Below are 25,859 nucleotides of genomic sequence, written 5' to 3'. Positions count from 1 at the left end.
GTGTGTTCCTGGGGAAAACACAGAATTCCTCACTCCTCTATAGCTTCTGTTTAAAAAGTTGTTTTTTTTCTCATTCTCTGGGATTTTAATACCATAAAAATTCCTAAGATTTTTATTAGGAAATTGTTGAAGAGTGACTAAAGTTTTGCAAAGATCTTTGGAAAAAGAAAATGTCACATTAATGGAGAAAACCTACTATTACAGGCTTCGTGAGCTTTTAGCGCCATCCAGTGCACAAATTTGTTAACACAACTGAAAATAATGTTCTAAAGTAGCACAAGCTCACCTTGCTGCAGGCCTTGGTCGTCCCCATCATGCTCACAGTCCAGAACCTGGGTCTCAAACAGAGGTGCATAATGGTCCTCTTCTTTTGTACCTTTGTGATAATAAAACCATATTAGTGTGAATGGCAGACAGGCTTTCATTGCCTCTCATAAGCAATCATACTCCCTGAACTTTTTCACATATTGTCATAACACAACCACAAACTTTAGAGTATTTTATTGGGACTTTATGCTATAAACCAACACAAATTACTGCATAACTGAAACATGGAGGGAAAACTGACTTTTTCTTTTTACATATAAGATAGAGCACATAACACCAGTTTTAAAGTCCCTCCACTGGCTCCCTATAGCTCAAAGAATAGACTTTAAAATACTGTTGTTAGTTTATAAATCACTGAACGGCTTAGCACCACAATACATTAAAGATCTGCTTTTATTGTATCAACCTTCCAGACCTCTCAGGTCTTCCGGTTCTGGTCTGCTCTGCATCCCCAGAACCAGAACCAAACGAGGAGAAGCAGCTTTCAGCATCTATGCACCACAAATTTGGAACAAACTTCCAGAAAATTGTAAAACAGCTGAAACACTGACTTCCTTTAAATCTCAACTGAAAACCCACCTGTTTAGAATTGTATTTGAAATGTAATCAATTACAAATTTATTGATGTAACTTGACTTAATGATTGATTCTATATTGCATTGTGATTCTGTGTTTGTAATGATGTAAAGCACTTTGAAATGTCTTGCTGCTGAAATGTGCTATACAAATAAAATTTGATTGATTGATTGATTGATTGATTGATTGATTGATTGATTGATTGATTGATTGATTGATTGATATAAAATTCAAAAGTTTTTAGCATGTATTTTTAATCCATCATCTTCACCATGATACCCCTAAGCAAAATCTTGCATTTCATACGCTCAAAATAAATAAAAATTTCATTTCATTTCCATAGAAAAGATGTCTTGTTTACAGATTGTCACAAGGTATGTGGTAAATGTGTTGAATAAGCTGATCTGTTCAGATCAGACCATAAATGGCTAACACTGAACATAGTGGTTGTCATGATTTGGAAATGCTGATCTTGTGCAGGGAGAGTAGAGCTGGTTAGAGTTCATTAGAAGCTACAGATTTAGACCTGCTGTATGAAATTTGTTAAACGATGCAAAAGATCCAAGATTGGGCCAAATGTTCACATTTCAACAGGAAAACATTCCTAAACATACAGACAGAGCTACAATGGAACAGTTCACATAAACACATATTAATGTACTAGAATGGTTCAGTCAAAGTTCAAACATAGGTCCAAGTGAGAATCTGTGAAAATACTTCTAAACTGATGCTCATCAATTCTCTTCATTTAATCTTAATGATGTTAAAATATCATGTAAAGAAAAGTAAGCAAAGAACGTACATAATTTTTCTACATACTTCAAACAAAATCCACTACTTTGACATAAATTCCCAATGAAACTCACTGAAGTGTGTGGTTCTACTGGGACAGAATATGAAAATGTTTAAGGCATATCAACACTTAAGCCAGGTACACCACGCTTTTTAGTAATGTTCTTAATCGGTGTTGGATTTACACACAAGTGTGGGCTTCCAAAGCCAAAAACAGCTTTGTGTTGAATGCTTCGTGAGCACAGTCAGAGTATTTGTCAGGTTTTCTCTGTAAGAAAAAAAAAGAACAGAGCATATAATCATACATTATGCAGCATAAAGGTTACTCATTTCATTAAAAAGACTATTTTCACCTGGCTACCCAAGCACTGATGTCATGTCTACCTGGAGCTCTTGCCACATTTTTGCTTGGAGTTCTTTTCTTTGACACCGAATTTCTTTTTCCTTGAAAATTTCTGCTGACAGAATTTCATCAAGTCGTTTCATTTCCTCAAAGGCTCTCTGCAGCTTTGAATCCTCATTTTCATCTCCTGTAACCTCAGCAAAAAAACTGATGTGAAAGAAGAATTTCTTCTTTGGTATGCATAATGGAGCAACAGCTTAATTGTAATTAAGTGCTGAGTTCAATTTGCAAGCTGTGCATTCATATGTTTCTGTCAGTTTTAATTTCAAACTAACAGAAACATCTAATTGTTATTTGTTTCTTAATTTCAGATTTATTTTCTGAATGAATGAATAAATAAAAGTTTCACTCCGAGATGATCTAATTCTGATGGATGAATTTATTTTCAAATTTTTTTATTATATATAATGTGTGTTCCTTTCAGAATTGCATTACTGAAAGGAACAACTATATTTGCGGGCGTGTCTGCATAAATAATTGAATGTAAATGTTGCCATCTATTAATAATTATGTTAAAATTACGCTACTAGAAATCATCTTTTCATTTCATTTATTCACAGATCTAACTTTGAAACCACTACTTGAATGAACATTTACCTTTACCAGGTCCTGTGCCTCTATGATGGTGTTCCATTTCTCCACTGCCATTCTGCTTTTATAGAAAAGAGTTCTCTTAAGCTATAAAATATACCTTTATTATATTTAAAGCCAACGTGAAAGAGTTGTTTATCTACCTGGAAATCAGCAGAATCGTTGCTCAAAACAAGCAGCTCAAAAGGCGCAGCAGGACAAAATCTGTTACCAGTTTGCTCGGTCGATGCAGGTCGGGAAATATTATCTAAACTACCTTTAATGATTTCCATTGCATTATTTACTGATTCGCTAACTATAAATATGGAGCAGTCTAACTGCAACAAGCCCTTGTCAACAGTTTCTCCCCCTTGTAAACGGTCGGTAACTACGGACGCAAACACTCCCCGGATGTTGTTTCTCAGACACAGCTGACGGTGAAGCTAAGCAGCCAGCAGTAGCTAGCGCAGCGGCTTCAGCTCGGAAGGTAGCCAGCGGCTAGCTCAGTACCGCTGCGCTGCTCATATTACAAACAAACGGATTCATACATAGCCTACGGGTTTCTACCAAAAAAAAGACACAATTCCCTCAGCTTCGCTGAGACATTGCTATTAAATGTCTAAATCGTGAGGTTGTGACGGAGGAGGTTCGGAGGCCGTGTTTTTTGTGGTAAGTAAATGATCCAGCTGAATCTGCGCTTAGAGGAAACAAGCAAAGAACGATAATATTGATTCACTTAGCTTACCATATCTATCAAAGCCATGCGGAATATTCCGTTTCTAGAGTCCGACTTATGTTAGAAAAACTCAATATGCTAACAATATCATTCTATGTTTTGTTTTTAAGGTGCTGAAATAGGTGGAGCCTTTGAGTCACAAATATGTTAAATGATAAGCATTTGGTCTTCAAAGCCCCTTTTCTGAACATGACCGAAAATTAGGGAAGTTAGTCTTGTCTGTTTAACGGTACTGGATGAAATATTTCTCTCTGTAATTGCGCTCAGTTATATCACCGCTACAATCACACCCATTTTACTGGCAGCTTTCCAAGCTCTGCAATGTACCTGCACCAAGCAGGTGTCTGCATATGATGGCGGTGGAAGATGGTCTGTTTTATTGTTGTGTATCTGTTATGATACATGTATAACTGTATTGTTCTCGCCTTGGTGTTAGGTTGAGTTGATTCCGAAGGGGAAGATGTGCAATGGAATTTTGGAGTCAATTTCAAATGCCTTTTGGGCCCACACCTCAGCCACCGAGCGGTCCTTTGTGTTGCTGCTGGTACTGACTCTAGCGTCCACTGGGCAAGGTTCAGGTAAGACAGAGCTCATGTTTGCACATTAGAGTAAATCGAAGTTTTATTTGTTTGTGCATGTAATATGTAATCCCTAATTTGTTTGGCTTAATGTTTGTCTAGTGTTTAGTACTCTGTAGTTTTTTTTTTTTTTCTGCTGTTGTTTTTTTTTTCAGATCCATACCATCAGTATGTATTGATAACAATATTAAGTATATTATTGCATGAATTCTATTTAACTATAATTAGTTAATTATGATTGAATTTAAATATGGTAAAATACATGCATTGTTTATGTTGAATAGAAACTACATGATAAAATGTTAATTTTGTAAATATTTATCTTATTTCAACATTGAAACATTTTGTCAGTAAAAATAAATGTTATGTTTTAATCATGAAATTATTGATAATGACATTGCACAATAATAATAGCAACAACAGACAAGAGACAACTCCATTATCACATCAATAAAAAAATATTTGTCTCCTAATCTGCTGTTTTGTTCAGTGGTGCTCTTGTGCTAGTAATTTAACTCTACTGTTCAAATGCTTATGTATTGTTGTTACTTATTACTTATAATTGTCTGTCTAGGCTTATGTGTCTTGACAGTTTGATTGTAAAATCCTTAACAGAGCTGTACTATTAATCTCGTTTTATGACAATAAATCTAATCTAATAATTTGTGACCGCCGAAGGTTTAAAGTCAAAATGATCGTCTTTTTATTTTTTCTATTTCTCCTATAGTAGTGCACACTACTGGGTTGTTTGTTTCACATCCAGTAACTAATAAAAATGTGTACCTTGGGCCATTTAGCATTTTTATTATTTTGTTTTACTAGTAATTTGTGTTTTTGACCAAATACATCTAAAGAACACATCTAAATACTTTTTAATACAACCAATCCAGTATTCACTTGATAAGTAAAAAGAGTTCACCTGTGTCTAATTTAATGTGAGTATAAATTCAGCTATTCTATGAAGTCCTCTGAGATTTGTTAGAGAACATTAGTAAACAAACAGCATCATGAAGGCGAAGGAACACAGCAGACAGCTCAGTTAGAAAGTTGTAAAGAGTATATTGAAGGTTCTAGTGTGACAACAAAACGTTTAGATGGAGTTTTAACTAGCTTGAATCAAGTTTGTTCTATTTTTCCGTGTTAGTGTTTTGTATTCCAGACTCTCAAAGCTTGGAACATATTTGTTGTTTTAATTACGCATTTTCTCAGAAGTCCCTTTCTCTCCACTCCTTTCTTTCTCAGGATGTGTGAGGCCTTACATGGTCCAGAACAGCTGGGTAAACCTCACAGAGACCAACAGAGGCTTGTTCCCAGTGGGCACAGTGCTGCAGTACAACTGTGACCCCGGTTACTTGCCAGATGGACCCAGCATCCTTACCTGCACCACATCAGGCCGGTGGTCCTCAGAACCTCCTCAGTGTATACGAAGTGGTGGTAAGGCACTCGAAGCTACTTTTCTCTATCAACCAGACTGCCATCTGATTCTCATAACTTCATTTTCTACATTATCGAGTTTTAATTATCCTGCTCTCGAGTTTCTAAAACTGCAGATTTTTTGACCAATTTGCCAACATATAAGCAACTTTTAAAGCTGCGCTGCTGATTTGTATGTTGTGCTTTTCCCTCATCAGCATGCCTACCCCTCTCCAAACCTGAGAATGGGGGCTACACCTGCCATCCATCCCCATGTCGATTGTTTTCACATGGCACTATAATAGAGTTCATCTGTAATGAGGGCTTTGCTCTCAGTGGAGATTATCCCTACCTGACGTGTCAGGATGGACAGTGGGACGGACCAATGCAGATCAGTTGTGTAAGCAAAGGTTGGTCAATATATTACAGTTTTTAATCTGTTTGTCCTAAATACACACCTGTCACCAAAATAATAAATGTTTAAAATTTGTTCAAAATTTAATAGCAGACTGGCAATCCCTGGTTTTAGTAAAACTTTGATCTAGATTTGGGTGATTCTGAATTCTCCTAGAGAACTATAACAAAGAAAGATATAAACAGCATTCAGATACTTTTTCCATCCTTCATAAATTAATGAGTTTTATTTATTTACAGAAGCTTTCAATTAATGTTAAAATGCTGAGCTTTTCCCATAAAATGATGAGACCATAATAACTTAAAAACGCATAAAAATTTCACATGAGATATTACTTTTTAAGTGCTTTGAGACAACATGTTGTATAAATTTGCACTTTATATACAAACTGAATTGAATTGAAACTTTTAAAATTCATCATAAAACAAACTGCTCAGAGTGACTGCTCAAAAATGAAATGTTGAAAACATTTCACTTTTTTTCAGATGGTATAGTATAAATATTGACATTTCAACACTGGCCAATTCTCCAAAATAACAGAAAAGATAGAAGAAGAAGCTGATCAGGAAGGTTCCCAAGAGACCAACATTTCAAATACTGATTGCGTTCTGCATGTGACCACAATCTGCTGTATTCTCCATATGTCTGGACTAAGCAGTAGGGATGGAAGACAGAAGATATTTCTGTCAAAGAAATTATTGGTGCTCGGCTAAAATCTCCTTAACCTTTGTGAAAGACAGAGCATCTTTTTTGTATTCCGTTTAGCTTGCACATTATCTGCTGGAAGTGTAGCTCTCTCTCACTCTCTCGCAGCCTGAATAATCAAGACGGGTTTCTTGAAATGTCTCAGAAAAAAACTGAACAATAGCTAATTGAATCATCTTTTGGGCAATGACAGCTTCCTCACTGAAACAAGATGTCAATCTAACATGGTAGCAATGTGTGTTCACTGATTGGGCAAAGATTGTTTTTGAGTTCCAGTTTACTGGTTAGTGGTCAGAACCATTATATCTGCCAGTTTTTCAGTCAATAGTAGATTATTTTTTGGTACTTTTATAATCTTTTACTCTCAAAACAATGAACAAAAGACCAATTAACAATCAGATTTTTTCCCATGTCACATTTATTTAAGGTTGCATTAGACCCTCTGTGGTGCAACACGGTTCAACTAATCTGACGGACACCAACAGGAGCTTGTTTCCAGTGGGCACAGTGCTGCAGTACAGCTGTGATCCAGGTTACCTGCTGGTTGGTCGCAGCATCCTCACCTGCACTTCGATCGGAGACTGGTCCTCTAATCTTCCTCGCTGCATACGCAATGACGGTACACATGGGATGCCTTTCTGAGTGTACTAGAAGTGTTTACTGTAGGTTTTGAAAATGTCACTTTTTCTTTCATTGGCAGTTTGCCAGCCTCCATATCAGCCAGAAAACGGAGGCTACACCTGCCACCCATCCCCATGCAGACGATTTTCTCATGGCACTGTCGTGGAGTATTTCTGTGATGAAGGTTACATTCTCAAAGGAGACTACAAATTCAGAACCTGTCGCTACGAAAAATGGGACAACATATCGCCAGTCACTTGTGTTATTAAACAAGGTGGATGAACTACTATAAAAATATTTGAAGAGTTACATAACTAAAAAAGAACTCTGCAAAAGAAGTACATTTGTCACTGATACCTTTTTATTTATTATTGTGTCGTTTTTTTAAGGCTGTGTAAGACCCTCGATGGTTGAACATGCTTTAACTAACCTAACTGACATGAACAGTAGCTTGTTCCCGGTGGGGTCAGTGCTGCAGTATAGCTGTGAATCCGGTTACCTGTTGGATGGAGCCAGCATCCTCACCTGTACCACACCTGGACACTGGTCCTCAGAACCTCCTCGCTGTATACAAAGTGACGGTAAAGATGCATCATTACTCGTCTTTGAACTCCATATTTTGCCCAGAGTATCAACTTCATTGCTATTCCTTCCTATTTTTTGATAATGCTGTTTGACTGCTTTTTACCTGGTGTGTTATATAATAGACATATGCTTCTTTTATATTTTCCCACATAGTGTGTGATTCTCCATATCAGCCAGAGAACGGAGGCTACACATGCCACCCATCCCCGTGCCGAAGACTTTCTCACGGCAGTGTGATTGAATACTTCTGCGAAGAAGGTTATGTTCTGAAAGGAGACTATAAATATCTTACCTGCCAGTACGGCCAGTGGGACAACCAAATGAAGATAAGCTGTGTCATGGAGCAAGGTAAAGAATGTGACACATATAAACCTTTAATATGCTAATGTTTGCAGCACGATAACTATGTTGATTGATTCTTTGCCCCAAAGACCACATTCCAACTTTGCCTTTGGGAATGCCAGCGTTGTCCATAGTTGCTTCCACAGCAAGTTCAGTGGCTTTAATCCTGCTGCTGGTGGTGCTGTTTGTACTTTTGCAGCCTAAACTCAAGTCCTTTCATCGGTGAGTTGTCCTTCCGAATATTATCTTGAATCTGCTCTTTGTAAAAACATATGAACAAATTGTAAATTATTTCCGTAGACGTGACCATGGGGTATCGGGGCAGCCTGTCTCCATCATGGTGGAAGGGGTCCAGGTGACTCTTCCTTCCTACGAGGAGGCTGTAAGCAGCAGTGGAGCTTCCACACTCAGCCCAGAGTCCAGAGTCCAGATAGTGTTGTCTGAGGGTCAGCATGCCTCAGCACTAGAGGCCGGCCCGTCGAGGCCATCTTCTCTCAAACAGCAGCAGTCCGAGATGCCTGTCGTTCACCCTGTGTTGCAGTCCTCCTCTTCCTCACCGTTGTCTTCCGGTTGGATTCTGGAGCATGCAGGTGCAACTGGATGCACCGCCGCTGCACGTAGAAGGGCATCTGCAGGCAGTGACCAACACAGCCTGTCGCTAGACTCTGAGATGGATTACTCTGATGGTAAAAAATTATTACACAAACATTTTTCTCCATGTCTGATGTTAGATTAGATGAAACTGTAGTGTTTTAAAATCTGTTATGATTACTTAAATTATTTCTATTTGATAAATGCCTGTCTAACACATGAGAGATAACTTTTTCACAGTCAAAGCTTAAGTTCATTAAGATTTATATGCCTTTAAACAATTTGGGAAAACTGATGATGATGTCAGGGAGAGACTCAACAACTTCCAAAAAGTTTGGGTCATCATTGAGTACAATTTCCAGACATGTCAGGGTGCCATATTCATCTGTTCAAAGAAAAATAAACAAGTGGAAAGCCAATTCATGGTACAATACAGGAAATATGAGTATCCACCCCAGAACATCAGTAAAATACCATATAAATATGTGTGTTGAAGCAGGTTAGAATGTCAGTATACATAGTGAAACATGTCTTATTTCAACCTGGGCTAAAAGGCCACTCAGAAAAGAAGTCATTGTTAAAAATCCAATTTAAAATTTCTAAATGCATTCAGGGACATTTTTTAAACATACCTTGTGGAAACTTGATTGATTCAAAATGGAAGTCTTTCGCCATAGTGTATAAAAATATTGAGGCAACATGTAGAAACATCAACTAGGAAATAAGTTTGGTAATCCTAACTGACCTAAAACAGCAAGGTTTGGTTTGTTTTATTTTCAGACGCCAATCATTTTAAAGTTGATGTGCCTTTTTACTCAGTATATGCTAACATCATGTTTTAACTGTATGTAATATGAGTTTCACCTTTTGAATTGAATTATTTATTTTAGCTTCCCAGTGATATTCTAATTTATTCATATACTCCCAGACACAGTTAACTTTTTTTTTTTTTCCATAGATATGCCATTACTGAAGGAGGCCTGAAGCATACAGAAGAGACAAGTCACCAGTGCTGACCTTTACTGGTTAACAGACTTTTATCAGCAGAGATGACGCTGGTTAATGAGTGAAGCACTCATTCACTCTGAACATGGTTCATCTGACCATCCCAAAGGAATACAGATGAGGAAATTACATGTACATATGCTTAAATTAGGCATTCCAACAGTGTGTACGTTTGTCTACTTTCTGAAAATGCAGAAAAAAATGAAAGGAGGAGGCAGGTTGGAATGAATGAACGTGTCTTAAAAATGACGCTTTGCAGTTTATTGAGCAAATCTGTAAACTCATTTTGTAAAAACAAAAATCTGACTTGTTTACTATTTACATAAATCACACGTCACTTAAGAAACACATTTGCTAAGATGCATGAACCCACATTACTATTGAAGTAGTAAAAGCTTATAGTGTTTTCTTCTAACATTTGGAAGTTTTAGTCAACAGTTACATGTCAATATGTAGGGTAATACTAAATCCATCCTATTTCTCCTTCTGGTTTTCCCTCGTCATGCTCATATTCTTTCCCTTATAAGGCCTTAGCTTTCCACTTCTATGCACAGGTATCTATATTATGTGAAATAAGGAGTTTTAAAAGTGAATGTCAGTAAAATGCCCTCACTGCTTAGTGATTGATTATCTGTGGCATTGTGAAACACCTCACCTGAAGATATTGTATTTTGTTAAGTTATTGAGGCTGCTGGGAAACTCCTGCTTCAAGCCTAAAACGTGTTTATTTATTTGTGCCGAGAAAGCTGTTGATCAGCTGTTGTGATGCCTCTGCAGCTCGTGTAGTCTCTCAAAGGTAGTTTGTAGTTCATTTTCCTTTGGATGCCGTAACGTCAGATGTGACGTAAAGTGTTTGGGCAGATACGTCCGTCAGAAAAAGCAAGATAGCAAAAAGAACATATGTACAGATCAGTGTAATTTCAGTGTTTGCTTTATTTGACCTTTCCACTGAGTTTACTTTTAGATTAAAAGGTGTATGTTTTTGTTACAGCTGCGTTCTGATATATGTAAAAAAAATAATAATTAAGGTCTGATTATTCTGTATATATCATGTACATTTGATTAAATATTATTTGATGTGTTCAATCTGCTTTTATCATTTTTGGTGCTGTTTTCACATCACTTGTCTTATGGTGAAATGTTTCCATAAATTTCATGGCATGAATGTAATATTCATTTTAGGCCTTTATAGATATGTTTTTTTGTTTGTTTGTTTTTGTTGGGGTTTTTTCAGGCAGAATGTTTTTACCAGAAACAATCTTACTGAATTTTGACACAAGAAAGTAATATAGTTAAAAGCAAGAAAATAGTGTTTGGTTGATTGTTAGAAACTGGAAATTGAAGTGGAACATCCTGACCTCAATCTTACTGCATATTTTTTGCATGCTATTCATACCAATCTGATCTCATTGACCCACTTTCAACAAATTGTGGTCAAAGAATGAGATTCCATCGCCAGCTGCGTGACCCAGCTGGTGATCAGCACCAGGAGGAGGTGCCTGGTTGTTGTGGTTGTATAAGATCCCCCATGCACTGCTGAGCCCCCTTTTTACTAAATGAATAAATTGTTGAATTCTGTCTTGTTTCTTCAAACTTCGATCATCCAATCTATTGACAAAACGAGTTACTTGCAAAATATGGCGTTTGAGATTGGCAGAGAGGATTTGGCATTTTTTCATTGTCTCCACCCACGTACTCAGTTCTGCTGCTCAAACTTCAAATACATTTTTCTTACTAGGTCAATAAATAGGCTCTCTGGCAGTATAGGATTTATTGCAAAGAATTGTTACTCAAAATAAATTATCTACCAAAATCAAATGTCATTATCATGTATAAATATGCCTGATCTTTTGGTAGATTTTAGTGAATTCCTTTTGGCAACAGACTCTTGTGCTGCTGTATTGAATAGCAGCTTTTGGTATGGCAAATCATGAGGTCATCATCTCTAGACAGGAACTATGAGAGTCTAGGTCTCCAATGTTTTCCTAAATTTCAGATGTAAAGTTTTGTATTATCATAAAAAAAATGTAACTCCTCTGTTTTTAACCTTCCATGAGGGATGCTGTAAGACTCCATTCATGGACCTCTTCTTTTTTTCTTTGTACCTGTTGTTTTGTGGAAGCAGAACATTTCCTTTTTACGCAGAGGTTTATTTGCCACCAAATGTGTATTGCTGACTCAGTTCACATAATAATTTGAAGGCACAGAAGTTTCTGAATTTTAATGAAAACAAGTCTGAGGTCATGCTGAATTATGCCAAAGGCTTGCTGAAAGCTACAAAAAGCATGTTGTTGAGATGCAATTTGCTAATCCACAATTACTATGCACATATTTGACTTTGTGAGTTCAATTTGATCTTCTTTGGATTATGGAAAATTCTAGGTCAAAATCAAACCTGTGCACCAAGTTCTTGTTTTCAAAACATTGTTTTACGATTCTTAAAGGGAAACTTACCAAAGATTTAATTAATGTTCTACAGTCAACCATCATCATAGTATTTTACCATTTTTTTAACTGCAGTTTTCACTGGCATTCTGGATGTAAGGCATGTAAAGATCTTTGAGCATCTTGGTCTTCTCCCACACTAATAAATATACAGAAGATTACCAAATTCTGTAAAGATTTTTAATCAATCAATCAATCAAATTGTATTTGTATAGCACATTTCAGCAGCAAGACATTTCAAAGTGCTTTACATCATTACAAACACAGAAACACAATGCAATATAGAATGAATAATCAAAACAAAGCATTAAGTCAAGTTCCATCAATGAATTTGTAATTGATTACATTTCAAATACAATTCTAAACAGGTGGGTTTTTAGTTGAGATTTAAAAGAAGTCAGTGTTTCAGCTGTTTTACAGTTTTCTGGAAGTTTGTTCCAAATTTGTGGTGCATAGATGCTGAAAGCTGCTTCTCCTCGTTTGGTTCTGGTTCTGGGGATGCAGAGCAGGCCAGAACCGGAAGACCTGAGAGGTCTGGAAGGTTGATACAATAAAAGCAGATCTTTAATGTATTGTGGTGCTAATATAAATCTCGGAGAGCAGAGGCATTTGAAAGCAAACAAACGGTTTTTGCACACAGAAAGATTTCAGACACATTATCAGTCAGTGTTAAAGTTAGTTTTATGATTAGCCCAGCATTCCTCTCTCACAGTTAGAAAGATGTTTTGCAATAATACAATGAAATGGAATAATCCCTTTTCAGGATAATAAAGCTTATTGAAATTAACATAATCTGAGAGTGTTTCTCAAACACAATTGTTGCTTATAAAGCTAAAAAAAAGTCAACATTTGTGGAACTACAGGAACTGCTGGCTGTGACAGCAGATATTTTTGACTGCCAAGGCTTTGGCAGACTTTCAGTCAATGTCACAGGTTTGAATAATGGCACACCTTTTTAAGTAGTTTCTCCAAGAGTGCATTGGTCTCTTTGTAGATCATTGTTTCACCTCTTCTTTTATGGCATCAACATTCTCCCATTTGTTTGGATCTGAATAAGAAAAAAAAAAACATGTGTTTTGATTTGCTTCAAGTTATTATAAATTGCAGGCGATTGCCATATTGGTCATTTGACCCTGTTCTTTCAGCCTTGCTCACATAAGACATGTTGTTCCAAAACTTACCTCCATGTGGTGCCGTGACTCTTTGGTAACATTTGAAGCACAATGCCAGAAGGAGGGCCTCTGCACACTGGAACGTGATGTACAACAAGGGGAATAAAAACAAGGGTCCAATGGACTGTGGAGAAAAGGCCACCTTAAGAATGGTGGTGCACAGCTGGATGTTTTGACACCCTGTCTCCATGGAGATGGTTCTGCTGCATCTAAGAAAAGGGGGTGAAGTAATTTTTAGAAGCTCAGTGCTTCAATGCACTGTTATTGTAGAAAGTGATGAGGTGGAATTTAGTAATAAGGAATTGGTTTCATATTTAAGTTGCTAAAGCATGTTTGTCTCCTCTTCTACCTAAAGAACAAATAGTGTTTGATACTGTAGAGCTATATGAGCTGAAGATTTATTTATTTTTGCATGAAACTAAGCCATAACCTGCTTGTTTACTGAATTAACTGATGAGTAACATGTTTTAACCTACTGTGGGCTGAGTCTGCAAATGACCGACATGATATATCCCATTATAAAACCAATCAGAGGCATCAGTGCAGTCACAGCAAGGACGTCTGGCATGAGGATCATCCATATTACATCCTTCACAGCGAGACCAGAAAGGACAGAAACTATGATGCTGGATATTATCAGGATGCTGAGACCAACCTGTCAAATAAGCAATGTCACATGGGTCAGTCATTTCACTAAAGAATTGAAATGGCAATTATAATATACTAACACTTAGTAAGTCTTCCTGTGGAAACTAAAATTTCAGTGGTTGCTGACACCAAGTCTTGCTGCAGATCTTTTGCAGTCAGTACCAGGTTTTTGACCTGCTGCCTCCTCCAAGAGTTGAATTTTAGTTTTAAACAAATCTTTGTAATAGCAGCTTTATTCAGTTAGTTCAACTGTTTCCTGAGTAATTTGTTCATAGCATGTGCCTTAACAAATTATAAATACAATTATACTATTTATAGAGCCCTTTAGCTTACGTATACAACTGCACGTCAGATTGAGCAATGTAGCGTGACAGGTGGGGACTCCAACACTAACAAACATTTGGCTTGCACTGTTCTGTCTTGGCATCCTGAGCATCAACCTCAGTTCATCATTGTGTGCAAGAATGAGTTCCCCCTCTCTGCTTTCTCTGTAGCTCTTCCACAAATGGGCAACAGTACACATACCAAATTTCCGGCTCAGGGTTTGTTATTAGAATACTTTTTAATTTGTAAGTAAGCAGATTAGCCTAATTTATATTCATAAAACGTCATATCATAAAACACAGATGTTTTGAAAATTCCTGGATATCATCAGTGATGGATAAAAGGTCATTGTGATTAAACACTGTTCTTCGATGAAAAGTCAAATCTCATGGATTTTGTTCTCTTGGCCCCAAAATGCTTAATTGTCATTTCAGGCAACTGGCAGAAATCATGCTTAAGCTGCAAATAAGATTCATACAAAAGAAATCTTTGTTTGATTACTTACATTTGTTACAGTTGCAGAGTAATTTGGTTTGTAGTGGTTGATGAAAATGCCGATAGCACAAGGCAACAGGGTAAAAACAAGAGCAGTGATGATGCCGACATAAGGAACAGCATCTTTCAGACCAGTGAAGCCCTGGCTGAAGATGTACAGCAGCAGAGGCATGAGAACCAAGGCAGCGATGCTGGAGCAAGTTGTCATGACGATACTGCAAGAATTTCAAATAGGTGAAATAGGAGCAGTTTTTCTTACAATTGTGTAAAAAAATTGCATATTTGTCTAGGTTTACCTGAGATTCATGTCACCTTTTACTAAGAGAGAAAAAATGTTTGATAAGCTTCCTCCTGGACAGCAGCCACAGATGAGTACAGTTACAGCCTTAATTGGATCCATCCGGAGGATTTTGGTCAAAGAGAAAGCAGTCAGGGGCATTACGCAGAACTGGGCCAGCAAAGCAATGGCTACCCCTTTTGGCTTGAGAAGATGGGCCTTAATTTTGGAGATCTCCATCGTGCAGCCGAGGGAAATCATGGTGATGAAGAGGATGATCAAGGTCAAAATATTAATGGCTGTGTTCATGGGTTTGGGAATGATCAGGATGCCCATGCTGCCATTCCCAAGGATGATACTATCATTGTAAATGGCAGCAATTTCCACGTAACCGGTGGTCTGATTCATCATGGCAGTTCTTCCAACACTAGTTTTATTGAGTTGTGGCTTGCACCTGTCACACAAATTAAATAAAAACAAGAGTACTTTTTGTGACTAAATTATTTATTTCTAGGACAGAAAACACAGTTTAAGATGAAAGTTGCATCTATCCATTGAATTTGAACCTCCTGCAGACAGCTACTGTCAACATTAGGGCAGCGTTTGCGTCATTTTTGAAAGGCTAAAACAAATTAGCATAAATCTCTCACAGTAGTTTTTAAGTGATGCTTAACATAACTCAAGGTGTAACTACCTATGAATAGTTAAATTGTAAATAGCAAATTGTGTAAATAATTTGGAAGAAAAAATTGTTTGTGTGAGTAGTCTTACCCCCTGAACTCTACTTCCTGTTTTCATGTTAGATTCACAAACCTATTGTATTTTAAATTTAAGTTAAATCAAACAAAAAGGACACATAATTTTTACCAATAATAATCGGAAAAGGACTGCAAGGACGTTTTCGTTAAATTTCTTCCCAACTTTATTCCTACCATGTCTGCCGTGTTATTTATTGTGTCATCACAAGGGATTTCTTCCCAATCTGTTCTATTTCTTTAGAAACTTCACTCAGTAGCACACACAGAGAAAAATCTTCTCAAAAATTTTTTTGATGTGTCAAGTGGCCTAAGATTTGTTCTTAGTGAAGACAGTTAAACTGGAAAGTCAGACCCCCCTTGGACAAAGACAAACAAATGTTGGCCTGGGGCACTTATTATTCAAATCACATTTTCCACTGGAGCAAAACAAGCAATAGCTCTCAGCCCAGAAGCCTTATAAACAAGATTTATATCATTTAGAAAAATCTATTATTTAGCTAGTTTTGCGTCAATGTGGAAAATTGCATACTTGTGAGCTCAATGTTTGTTTTTGGACTAGTTCTAACACAGTCGTATATAAGATTTTGGTCTGTTCATTATTATTATTCACACCAACTTCTGTTTTTAGTGATTTCATTGTTTAACTTTGTCTTTAGTTCTACCTATGGCTTTCATGAAAGCTTTAGAGATTCAGAGCCAAATTAACAAAAAACACTGTATTATAAAAACAACTCTTAAAAACACAGTTAGTTGGCTACAGGAAATGCCTTAGCAACTAGATTTCTTTGGGAACTTCAACACTCAAAAGAGAGAATTTAACTAAATAAGTAATGTTAAAACTAATGTTGTTATGAGTGGAAAAATATCACTTACCTCAATTTCAGGCAACTGGCTGCAGTGTTAAACTGTAGAAACAGGCACACTCGTCTTCAAGCTGACTCAAATTCTTGTGTCTGAACCCTCAACTTTGTGTTTGAGCCCCTTTGTCACATGCTCTTCTAACAAAATGGTTGCTGTAGATGCTGCAGGCAGCAAAACAAGAGACTAACAAAGGGATTTTCAGATGCTTTCAAAATGCCATGCTCATATGAATCCACTTTCTCCCCTTTTTAATTGCTATTTACTAAAAGAATTCTGCCAATTGTGCCAACTCCCCAAAAGCCCCCTCTTCTCTTTTCTGTCTTTTGGGGTCACTACAGAAAAAATAGAGCTTAGTAATCTTGAAATATGAGGACAGAATGTAAACGTTTCTGTTCCTTTTAAATTGCACTGGACTTAATTTTGCAGAAGAAACATACATGTTTTTATATTCACAGACAGTGGATTGGTTGCCTGCCAGGCTTGTCAGTGTTCCCAAAATAAATCTTCTCAAAATCGACAATTTTACACTGAGAGTTACTAGTAACAGTAAGATAACTTTAAAATATTAAGAAAAGTTATTATAAAAATATATATATCTTTATTTTACCTGTTAACAATAGTAAGTTCTCAATTATCAATGGCCACAGCCAACTACTTATTAAAGTATTACTGATTATTACTGATCAAGAACAGTTCAACTTGTATAATTTGTATAAGGCAGTTAGTGCCACATACTGTGTCTTGCACAGGCATTCATACAGAAAGAAGTTGTTCTTGTTTTATCACATTACTAACTTATGTGTATTTTATTAGGATTTTTTGTGATTGGCCAACTGTTTCAGCATAATTATGAAGCAGAAATAAAAAAGATCCATAATTTCAACAATCTTTTCATCCATCCAAGTATTCATGAGATGCACAACTCAAGTAAAATAATCTGTTGCTTGGACAACAGGCAACATTACATGTGTTGGGGGAAAATAACTACTCATAACCCTGTGAAACAAGATTACGGCAGTATCTTGTGGTGGTGATATTCTTACTGGGAAAGAATTGGGAAACTGATCAGAGTTGAAGGGAAGATTTATAGAGCTATGAAGATCAGGTTTACTTCTTTTAACAGAAAGGGCTTCCTTTAATAGGATGTATGGTAAACCTGTTACAGGTTGCAAAAGACTTGTGACTGGGAAAAAGTTTTGTCCTCCTACAAGGTAATGAAATTAAATATACACTCAGAGTTGCAATGCTATGGTTAAAGTCAAAGCCTTCCATGTGTTACAATGATCCAGTAAAACAGGCATGCACTGATTCCAGTCTCACTGAGCTCCAGCTATTTTGTAAAGAAGCACAAGCTTTTTGCTTGTACTTCAGAAGAATGAAAAGAATGAGCAAAAAATGTACATTCCTATACTTGCATATCTGGTAGAAATGTACCTGGAAAAACTTGCAAGGGGTTGAATTTTTATTTAGAAATCGATTTTATAACCGTGTATAATTTTTTTTTACTACACTTCACAAGTATGAATGAGAGTTTCACTGAGACAAAAAAGTAATATTTGATTGTAACACAACAAACTTTAAAAAAACACTAGATCCTTTTATCATATTCATTATACGAACAAATAATGTTTCATGCAATAACTCATATGTAATCATGTTTTTTGGTTTTTTTTTTACCTGTATACAAATATTTCTTTTAATTAAAAAATATATCTTAAGGTTTAAGTGATGGTTTGCTCAACATAATATTCAATGGTCTTATGAATGCAAATGGAGAACCATGAATGACAGGTGGGGGAGGGATGATGAAGTGAGCAAGGCTGCCATCTGGTTTCATAATTATATGTTGGACCAAGCGTAGGGGGGCCTGTTGACGCAAACAATAAAAAAAATGGCTACTCAAACATCACAAAACAGTCATATGGATTAATCCTGGATGCAATAGTGGGTTTTAATGTAGGAATAGGTTTGAATGTTTGACAAACATCTAAATCTACATACTGCTCTTTTATTTTCTATCTCGCAATATATAACACTATATTACAGCAATTACACTAAGCATACTGAGTCCTGAGATAACTGGATTTCTAACTTGTAAAGTTGATTTTTTTTAGTGTGGGTACGTTCTAGCCCTTAGCTTTTAGGGAATTGTAGTCTTAATGTAAAAATTGTACCCACACCTAACGTAAATTGATGTCGACCCCGAACACCATTTCCCATAGGGCGTTGCTCAACCCGCGCCTGCGCCGTGCTTGTTTTTCCCGTCCATGTGTCTCTCGTCATGCGTCTGCCTTAGCAGCAGCAGCTCCGCGTAACGTTTTGTGTGTTCGCCTCCAGTTGTCGCTGCACTTTGTTTTGACAGCTGCCTGCTTTCTTTTCTAGAACATTTTTTTTACTGAAGAATGAGCGAAAACGATGACATCGAAGTCGACAGCGATGTACGTGATTCGGTTTCTTCCAGCAGTATTAGCTAGCCAGCCTTGTTTAAACGGACTGCAGCGTAAATATAAGCTGCTGAACACCGAAGCTATGTGAGCTAGCTCAATATTTTTAAGCTAACACTGAACATATTTTTTAAAACAAGTCGACAAAATTCCTGTTTGTCTCACATGTTGAAGTATTTTCTTCTAAATAAAAGCAAAACACACAAACTGGACTGAGGGAACTGTACATTTTATTACATTAAAGCATTATATTGTTGCTTATATAATGTTCCTGTGAGGTACTTGATCATTAGCTTGCGTACAGAAGTATCGCCACAGTTTCTCTACGCCCGTACATCAACCAGATGTAGTCAAATGTATAATAAACTCCTTATATAACTACAGTGCTCCACATTAAAAACGTGATGCGACAGTCACGAACAACAGTTAAGCTGCTGCTGCAAGAAGGTCAACTCATGGGAGGGGAAATTCTCTGAACATGTTGTACTTTATTTAAACGAAATGTATACACTTTCCTCTTATTGATGTTTTCCGGTGTGTATGTCAGAAACATACTAAAAAAAAACCCCAACATATTTTGTTTGCTGCAATCCGTGCATTGCAGGTTGGGCCCACCGTATTACTATTGTAGCTACGTCGATCGCATTGAGATGGTCAAAATATACTGCTATACTGTTTTATCTACTAATCTGGGATCTGATTAAAAAGGGCGTGTTTCGTCCTTTAGCCCGCATGGTAAATATTGCATATCAGCATTGAAAAGACATGAAGTACTTTAGTGTTCTGCTGGTGTCTCTGCTGTCGCACGTATTCCGTGAGCTCCCTACCGACTTGGCCCTCTTAAAGTAGTTGTTTTATTTCTAAGTATAATCCCTCTGTATTGTTTGTTTTTAGTTAGAAAAACAAAATAAATACATATGGTATCAACTGATTTGGTTTAGTGTGACGTTGGCTGACAGTGGAGCTTTGATGGTAGTCACTTTCTGACATATCTTCTGTGTTATGACTTATTATTTTACTGTGGATTATTCCCCCCCCCCCCCCTCCCGGTTTCATTAACCTGGGATGTCCAGCATCAGATCATCTTACAGCCACTGGGTGCTTGCATTTTATTTAGACGTTTGTACAGACGCTCTCACATTTTTTTGAAACACTTAGTGAATTGAAATCCAGAAAACTGTACTCACAAATAAATCCAGATGTATGAAACTACGCATATGCATGGATCCAAACAACTCTCCTTATGACATGCCAATCTACATGAAAATGAGCACACATGAGACATTATTCATGTAGCTGCTACAATCATAGAGCTACTGTAGCAACATTCGTTCATCACACGTGGAGTTGCTGTGGGGCGGCGTACACACACATTCTTCCTGTGAAACCTTTCAGATCCACCAGCAGTGTCTGTAGCCAGAAAGTTAATTCAGTGTTGACAAATAGAGTTGAGACCTGATCCTGCATTTGTTGTCACAGTTTCAGTTGCTTTAACTTTTAATAATTGCTGCTCATTGCTTGTAGATATGGGCAAGTTTAAATGAGTAGAGGTTTTGTTGACATTTCTTGACTTGCATCTGCATATCAGGAAAATGTGCAGTTGGGTTATTAATGCTGAAAATTGCAGTTATTATGTCAGTTATTAAACCCACATTTTCTGTCTTTATGGTTTCTTTTCATTTTCACCACAATTTTCTGGGAGCTTTACCATCTCAGCCACTAAAAATATACATTTCCTTTGCATCAACAGTGGTTATAAACCATCCAAGTGGCCAAGTGCAGATATGTAGAGTGTGAGTGTGTGGTGCTTAAAATATGATATTCAACAGAATATTGAATCAATGGGTTCCAGTACAATAACATAAAAAAATATTGATGACTAAAATTAATTCTATTGTTCACCTTGATTTATGAAGATCAACACATCTACCTTAACTACATGGCCTGGTGTCTTGCCCTTCCATTTATGAAGACTGACAAAGAGAAATGGACCTCTGTCACGTCATAAATATACTTTGGGGAAAACAGGAAGTTTGATCTGAGTTTTGGCTCTAGCCACTGCGGAACAATTACAGTTAAGATGCTTGACAGTCTCTTCACTTCTTGTGATTCATAGTAAATATGTAGTTTGCTGGGTAGGGACCTGTTTATCTTGAAGCGGCCCAACCTTTAAAACAGGCAAAGAGCAAACAAGGATCGCATTCCTAAAAATGTCTCTGCTGCTTCCTCTTGCACAGGAATTTGTACACACAGTGAACCTTTGAAGTTGAAAACAGGCCATCCTGGAAACCATGTTCAAATTAGTTAACAAGCCCTTTAATTCATTTCATGAAGTGTTTAAATAATTTTTAAATGTACGCCATGTTGTTTTGAAGAAACGCCTGTATAAAGTGTGTGTGTGTCTCTCTGCAGGCAGACAAACGAGCCCATCACAACGCGCTCGAGCGCAAACGGAGGGACCACATCAAAGACAGCTTCCACAGCTTAAGAGACTCTGTGCCTTCATTACAAGGAGAGAAGGTGAGATGGACTAAATATTACTGGTCACTAGGCCTGTCACGATAGCAAATTTTGCTCAACGATTAATTGTCTCAAAAATTATTGCGATAAACGATAATATTGTTTGAAGACCTTTTTACACTGATTTAATGGAAATGACGTAATAATGCATGCGATTTCCTGCCAAAGATAGATACACTTTATTTTCAAAAGAATATTTAACACTGGAACTGATAAACAAAATAAACAAAACAACCAAAAACAGAAATAAAATGGATTCTCATTAATAAAAAATGTACTTGAATAAAAACTAAACAACATAAAGCCAAAGTGGAAATAAATACTACATTCAACCAAAAGAGTGCAGATTATGAAGTCTGTATATTATGTTGCCCTTCAGTAATAATTAGATTTAAATAGAGAAGATGGGCACATCGACTACCTGATGCAATAGTTCACACTACATAATTTTTTGCTCCTATTTTTCCCCCTACAACAATCTTAGATCATTGGTCTTTCTAAGATTGTGTGGTGTGTTACGGTAGATCGTCGTTGCCGCTCCGATCCAAATCCGGGTTTTCCCCGACTGGGAGCTTTAACGCAGCCTGTTGAATGTGACAGGCAGCCAATCAGAAAGCGTGGATTCCCTCCTCGCTTTCTGAGGGGAAATTACACAGGGGAATCCCAAACAGCTGACACGACGCAACCCGAAGTCCAGCGGACATTGGAGATGATATGTGGAAACAACATTAATGTTTATTCAACATGCAAAGAATATAGAAATGACAAGAGGAGGAGTTGGAGCGAAATTGCTACTGCAGTTGATAAACCCGGTAACTGTTCTTCCTTACGTGATGTAAATAGGTTATAATGATTTTCATTCAGTCAGGACTTTACGCTGACACTAGCCACATGCATTGCAGGTAGATTGTAGTAAAGCATTGATTAATGTCTGGTTTTAAAATTAGTTAACTGGACTTGTAGCCATTATTTTGTGCCCATTGTTGGACACCACACGGCAGGATCGAACCGATCGAACCGTTATACCTAGGATTTCTGTCGGCTAATGTGTGATCTGTCAGGTTTTGAAAATGGGCCGACAATCAGCCGACAGCTCTAAGATCGTGTCTTGTGCGCTGGGCTTTACACTAAGGAATGAGGAAGGGAGGGTCAGTGGAGAGCACGCAGTTGAGCCTTTTTTCATTCGGTGTCATCAACAGAAAGAGAAAAAGGTCGGAAGAGACGATAATGCCGATAATTAAAATGACGTTGATAGTTTTAATTTATCGTACGATTAATTGATTTATCGTTTATCAGGACAGGCCACGTTTCAGACAAATTTTCCACTGTTAGAATCCGATATAGCGCCCCATGTTTGGTTTGCTCCACTTTTATGTCGTGCACTGATTTTGAATCATGAGATGTGGAACATTAATGCTCTTATCTGTTTAATCAGTGGCACTTAGTGATTCAACTGTTCCTCTGTGGTAATGCCATGGAGAAGCAGAAGTTTAGAGGCTGCTGCCATCTATTTGATTGGTAACATGATTCCTATGAATGGACAATCTATGCAGTGTTTGCTCATCTGTCTGTTTATGTACAGCAGATTAGATTTGTGTCAAATAAAAAAAGTAAAACCTGTGCTGTTTCTTGCCAAAGTTCATACACCTGTTGAACGTTTTCACATTTTGCCACGATACTAGCCAAACCTTGACAAATTTTATTGAGATTTCATTTGATAAAACAACTTGAAGTACTGCATGGTTACGACGTAGGATACTGATACATGTTTTTTTTTTTTTCTTTTTTAACATTTTTACTATTGAATATCTGAAAGGTGTGGCATACTCAGCTCCCGGTGCAACTGTAATTGCAACAAAGCATATTTCTAAAGAGAATTGATTGATGCATGCCACACTTTGAAGAGTTTTGTCAAAAACATTTTAAAAACAATTTTTTTATCTTTTAATCCCATCCCAATTAAGTACATTAAACTATTTTGCTTTGACAGGCTTCTCGGGCCCAGATTTTGGACAAAGCCACCGAATACATCCAGTTGATGAGGAGGAAAAATCACACCCACCAGCAGGACATTGATGATTTAAAGAAGCAGAACGCACTGCTGGAGCAACAGGGTATGTAGACGAATCTTACAGCTGATGATTGCTTTTGCTCACTTCTTTACATTTACCGTCTTGTGTCACTCGGTTTAGTCCGTGCCCTGGAGAAAGCCAAAGGGAACTCTCAGCTCCAAACCAACTACTCCTCTGACAGCAGCTTGTACACAAACCGCAAAGGCAGCGCGGTGTCGGCCTTCGACGGCGGGTCCGACTCCACCTCTGAATCGGAGCCGGACGAGCCGCCCAACAGGAAGAAGCTGCGTGTGGAAACAAATTAGACTCCTGGTGGTCTAAACGGACTTTTTGTATCCACCAGCTCTTCTTACCTGCCTTCCTTCTTACACCAGTCAAGAAGATGAGGTGGAAACTGTCTTAGAGGTGCTGTTACTGTGTGTCCAAAACGCTTCTACCTTGCTGTGTCCTTCCGGCAAGCTTCCCCTCTCTGTTTTTGTGTCCCCGAAATGACTTTTAATACACCCAAAGTGTGGCAGCTCAGCAGTTTTGAAGGACATGTTGTTTGTAAGACCTCATGATCACACGTAGAAATGGCACAGCATGAAGCTTTAGTAAAGCTGCGAAAACAAGCTTTTCTTTTGGTTGTTTGGGACAAACTTTGTAGTCCACTGAAGCTGTACAACTATACCAGCTTTGTTGAAATCATGATCAGAGATAGTTTTTAATATTCGTATTTTTCCAGGAAAGAATGTGAATTTGTCGTCAGAAAAGGTGTCCATCTTTTAAGAAGCAACCCTCTTTATTCAGGTTAAGTGGCTGAAATAATGTCTTTGAAAATGTTGTTTTAGTGAATCCCTCTTTTAATGCACTAAAATGTATTTCATACCCTTATATTGTATATTAATATCTCTGGTCTCTGTAATGATTGGCTTCAGAGTAGATCAACTTCCAGTTTTAGAGCATCTGAGTATTTATTTTCCTCATTTTTTATCTCAGTAAATATATAGATATATATATGTGGTTTTAAAAATATCCCTCAATTAATAGTGAGTGTTACACAACACAGTTGAAGGGCAGTAACCTTTATTTTTGTTAATGGAAGTCCATTTCAGTGTGTTGTTTGTAACACTATATTCCTTAATGGTGTCAGTTCTGCACAGAAAAGCCTTCCCTTGACATATTTGCCTGTGCTGGGAATGTTGATCTTTAAAAATCAGAAAATAATGTGTGTATGTAATCAATATTTGTTCCATTCCATGGAAATTACAGGTATGTTGTACATACTGCCAATGGTTGTCTTGCAAGTTAAGGCATACCTTTATTATGAGACTATAAATAAAACTATTTTATCCTTTTTGGATGTACTTGTGACTCTGTGTGTGATTATTAACTTCTTTCACTAGTTGAATTTATTAAATGCAATACATAGGGTAAATCTTAAAAATGTTCTCCAGTGGTGAGGTGTGGATGCTGAAAAAAAAGTGAAGATAATAGTCTTCAGGACTTACATAAAAAATACATTTATTTCTGACTGCTTTATTTCTGAAAAAAAAGAGATTATTTTCCCATTGTTTCTTGTGCTCAATGAACATGTGCAAATTTTGTAAGATTAGGCTCACCATAAGTCTGCCTCCTTGATTTTTATTTTTTTTTTTCAGAAGAAGTGGATGTTAATCAAGCATTTCTGCAGGAGACATGGTTAAATCTTGGAATGTGCTGACCAAACCATGCAGTTTTTATGCCAAGGTGGCTTAATGTGATTGCTGAAGGTCTACAACAAGAACACACAAAAAAGAACAAAAAAATTACAATTAAAAAAAACTAACCAGAAACTGTAGTGATATTGGTGACTAACTGTAGTTAAAGCAAGTTTGATCCATAGCTTGTAGCTTTATACTTGTCTTTTGTGAACAGGTCGCAGGAGATGACTGGCTTGAAGTTGCAGGGTTTGTGCTGCATTTTATGCTGTAGGTAGAACATTAAAATTGAACTTAAATAGAAGAATATAAATGGACACCGAAATGTGGAATGTTCCAATGAAATAAATCATTTACGGTAATTCAATATGCTGAAATAAATACATTTGGAGGTATATTCATAAATTAATGCACATATGCATAAATGCCAATCATTTTAAAGAGAATTTAACAAATTAGTAGTCCATTAACATCTTTAAATATCAGAAAATCCATTGATCCCTTT

The 25,859-nt window shown here is 37.0% G+C and overlaps 4 protein-coding genes across 8 annotated transcripts in view; 2 read left to right on the top strand and 2 right to left on the bottom strand.

Annotated features, from left to right (window-relative positions):
- The window catches only part of fsip1 (fibrous sheath interacting protein 1), a 35,158-nt gene extending 32,154 nt beyond the window's left edge, over positions 1–3,004 (bottom strand). The window contains exons 1-5 of one of the 5 annotated variants that reach the window (XM_023353153.1): positions 2,833–3,004; positions 2,696–2,750; positions 2,080–2,225; positions 1,885–1,963; positions 287–376 (exon numbers count right to left, since the gene is read on the bottom strand). In XM_023353153.1, the coding sequence (XP_023208921.1) occupies positions 287–376; positions 1,885–1,963; positions 2,080–2,225; positions 2,696–2,750; positions 2,833–2,961 (499 nt within the window). In that variant the 5' untranslated portion in view covers positions 2,962–3,004. Of the gene's footprint in view, positions 1–286; positions 377–1,880; positions 1,964–2,079; positions 2,226–2,695; positions 2,751–2,832 lie in introns of all 5 variants that reach the window. The other 4 variants (XM_023353154.1, XM_023353155.1, XM_023353156.1 and 1 more) reach the window with 4 other exon arrangements.
- Positions 3,005–3,120: 116 nt separating this feature from the next.
- On the top strand, positions 3,121–11,211 carry LOC102218086 (sushi domain-containing protein 4-like). The gene is made up of 11 exons (XM_005797672.2): positions 3,121–3,337; positions 3,841–3,982; positions 5,225–5,416; positions 5,614–5,805; positions 6,943–7,134; positions 7,216–7,410; positions 7,526–7,717; positions 7,875–8,069; positions 8,153–8,285; positions 8,364–8,749; positions 9,613–11,211. The coding sequence occupies exons 2-11, from the start codon at positions 3,865–3,867 to the stop codon at positions 9,636–9,638; spliced, it is 1,821 nt and encodes a 606-aa protein (XP_005797729.1). The 5' UTR covers positions 3,121–3,337; positions 3,841–3,864; the 3' UTR covers positions 9,639–11,211.
- A 1,409-nt stretch (positions 11,212–12,620) lies between these two features.
- Positions 12,621–16,768, bottom strand: LOC102237160 (sodium/bile acid cotransporter-like). The gene is made up of 6 exons (XM_005797748.3): positions 16,652–16,768; positions 15,040–15,474; positions 14,754–14,958; positions 13,753–13,931; positions 13,286–13,485; positions 12,621–13,152 (listed from the first exon to the last, which is right to left on the bottom strand). The coding sequence occupies exons 2-6, from the start codon at positions 15,429–15,431 to the stop codon at positions 13,100–13,102; spliced, it is 1,029 nt and encodes a 342-aa protein (XP_005797805.2). The 5' UTR covers positions 15,432–15,474; positions 16,652–16,768; the 3' UTR covers positions 12,621–13,099.
- A 2,138-nt stretch (positions 16,769–18,906) lies between these two features.
- On the top strand, positions 18,907–25,028 carry LOC102218347 (protein max-like). The gene is made up of 4 exons (XM_005797673.3): positions 18,907–19,077; positions 21,496–21,603; positions 23,594–23,717; positions 23,796–25,028. The coding sequence occupies exons 1-4, from the start codon at positions 19,042–19,044 to the stop codon at positions 23,978–23,980; spliced, it is 453 nt and encodes a 150-aa protein (XP_005797730.1). The 5' UTR covers positions 18,907–19,041; the 3' UTR covers positions 23,981–25,028.
- The last annotated feature ends 831 nt before the right edge of the window (positions 25,029–25,859 follow it).

Source organism: Xiphophorus maculatus, chromosome 19 (assembly GCF_002775205.1).
Source record: "Xiphophorus maculatus strain JP 163 A chromosome 19, X_maculatus-5.0-male, whole genome shotgun sequence".
Lineage (NCBI taxonomy): Eukaryota > Metazoa > Chordata > Actinopteri > Cyprinodontiformes > Poeciliidae > Xiphophorus > Xiphophorus maculatus.
Note: the sequence above shows the minus strand (reverse complement) of the source record. Positions and strands in the feature narration are given on the sequence as shown.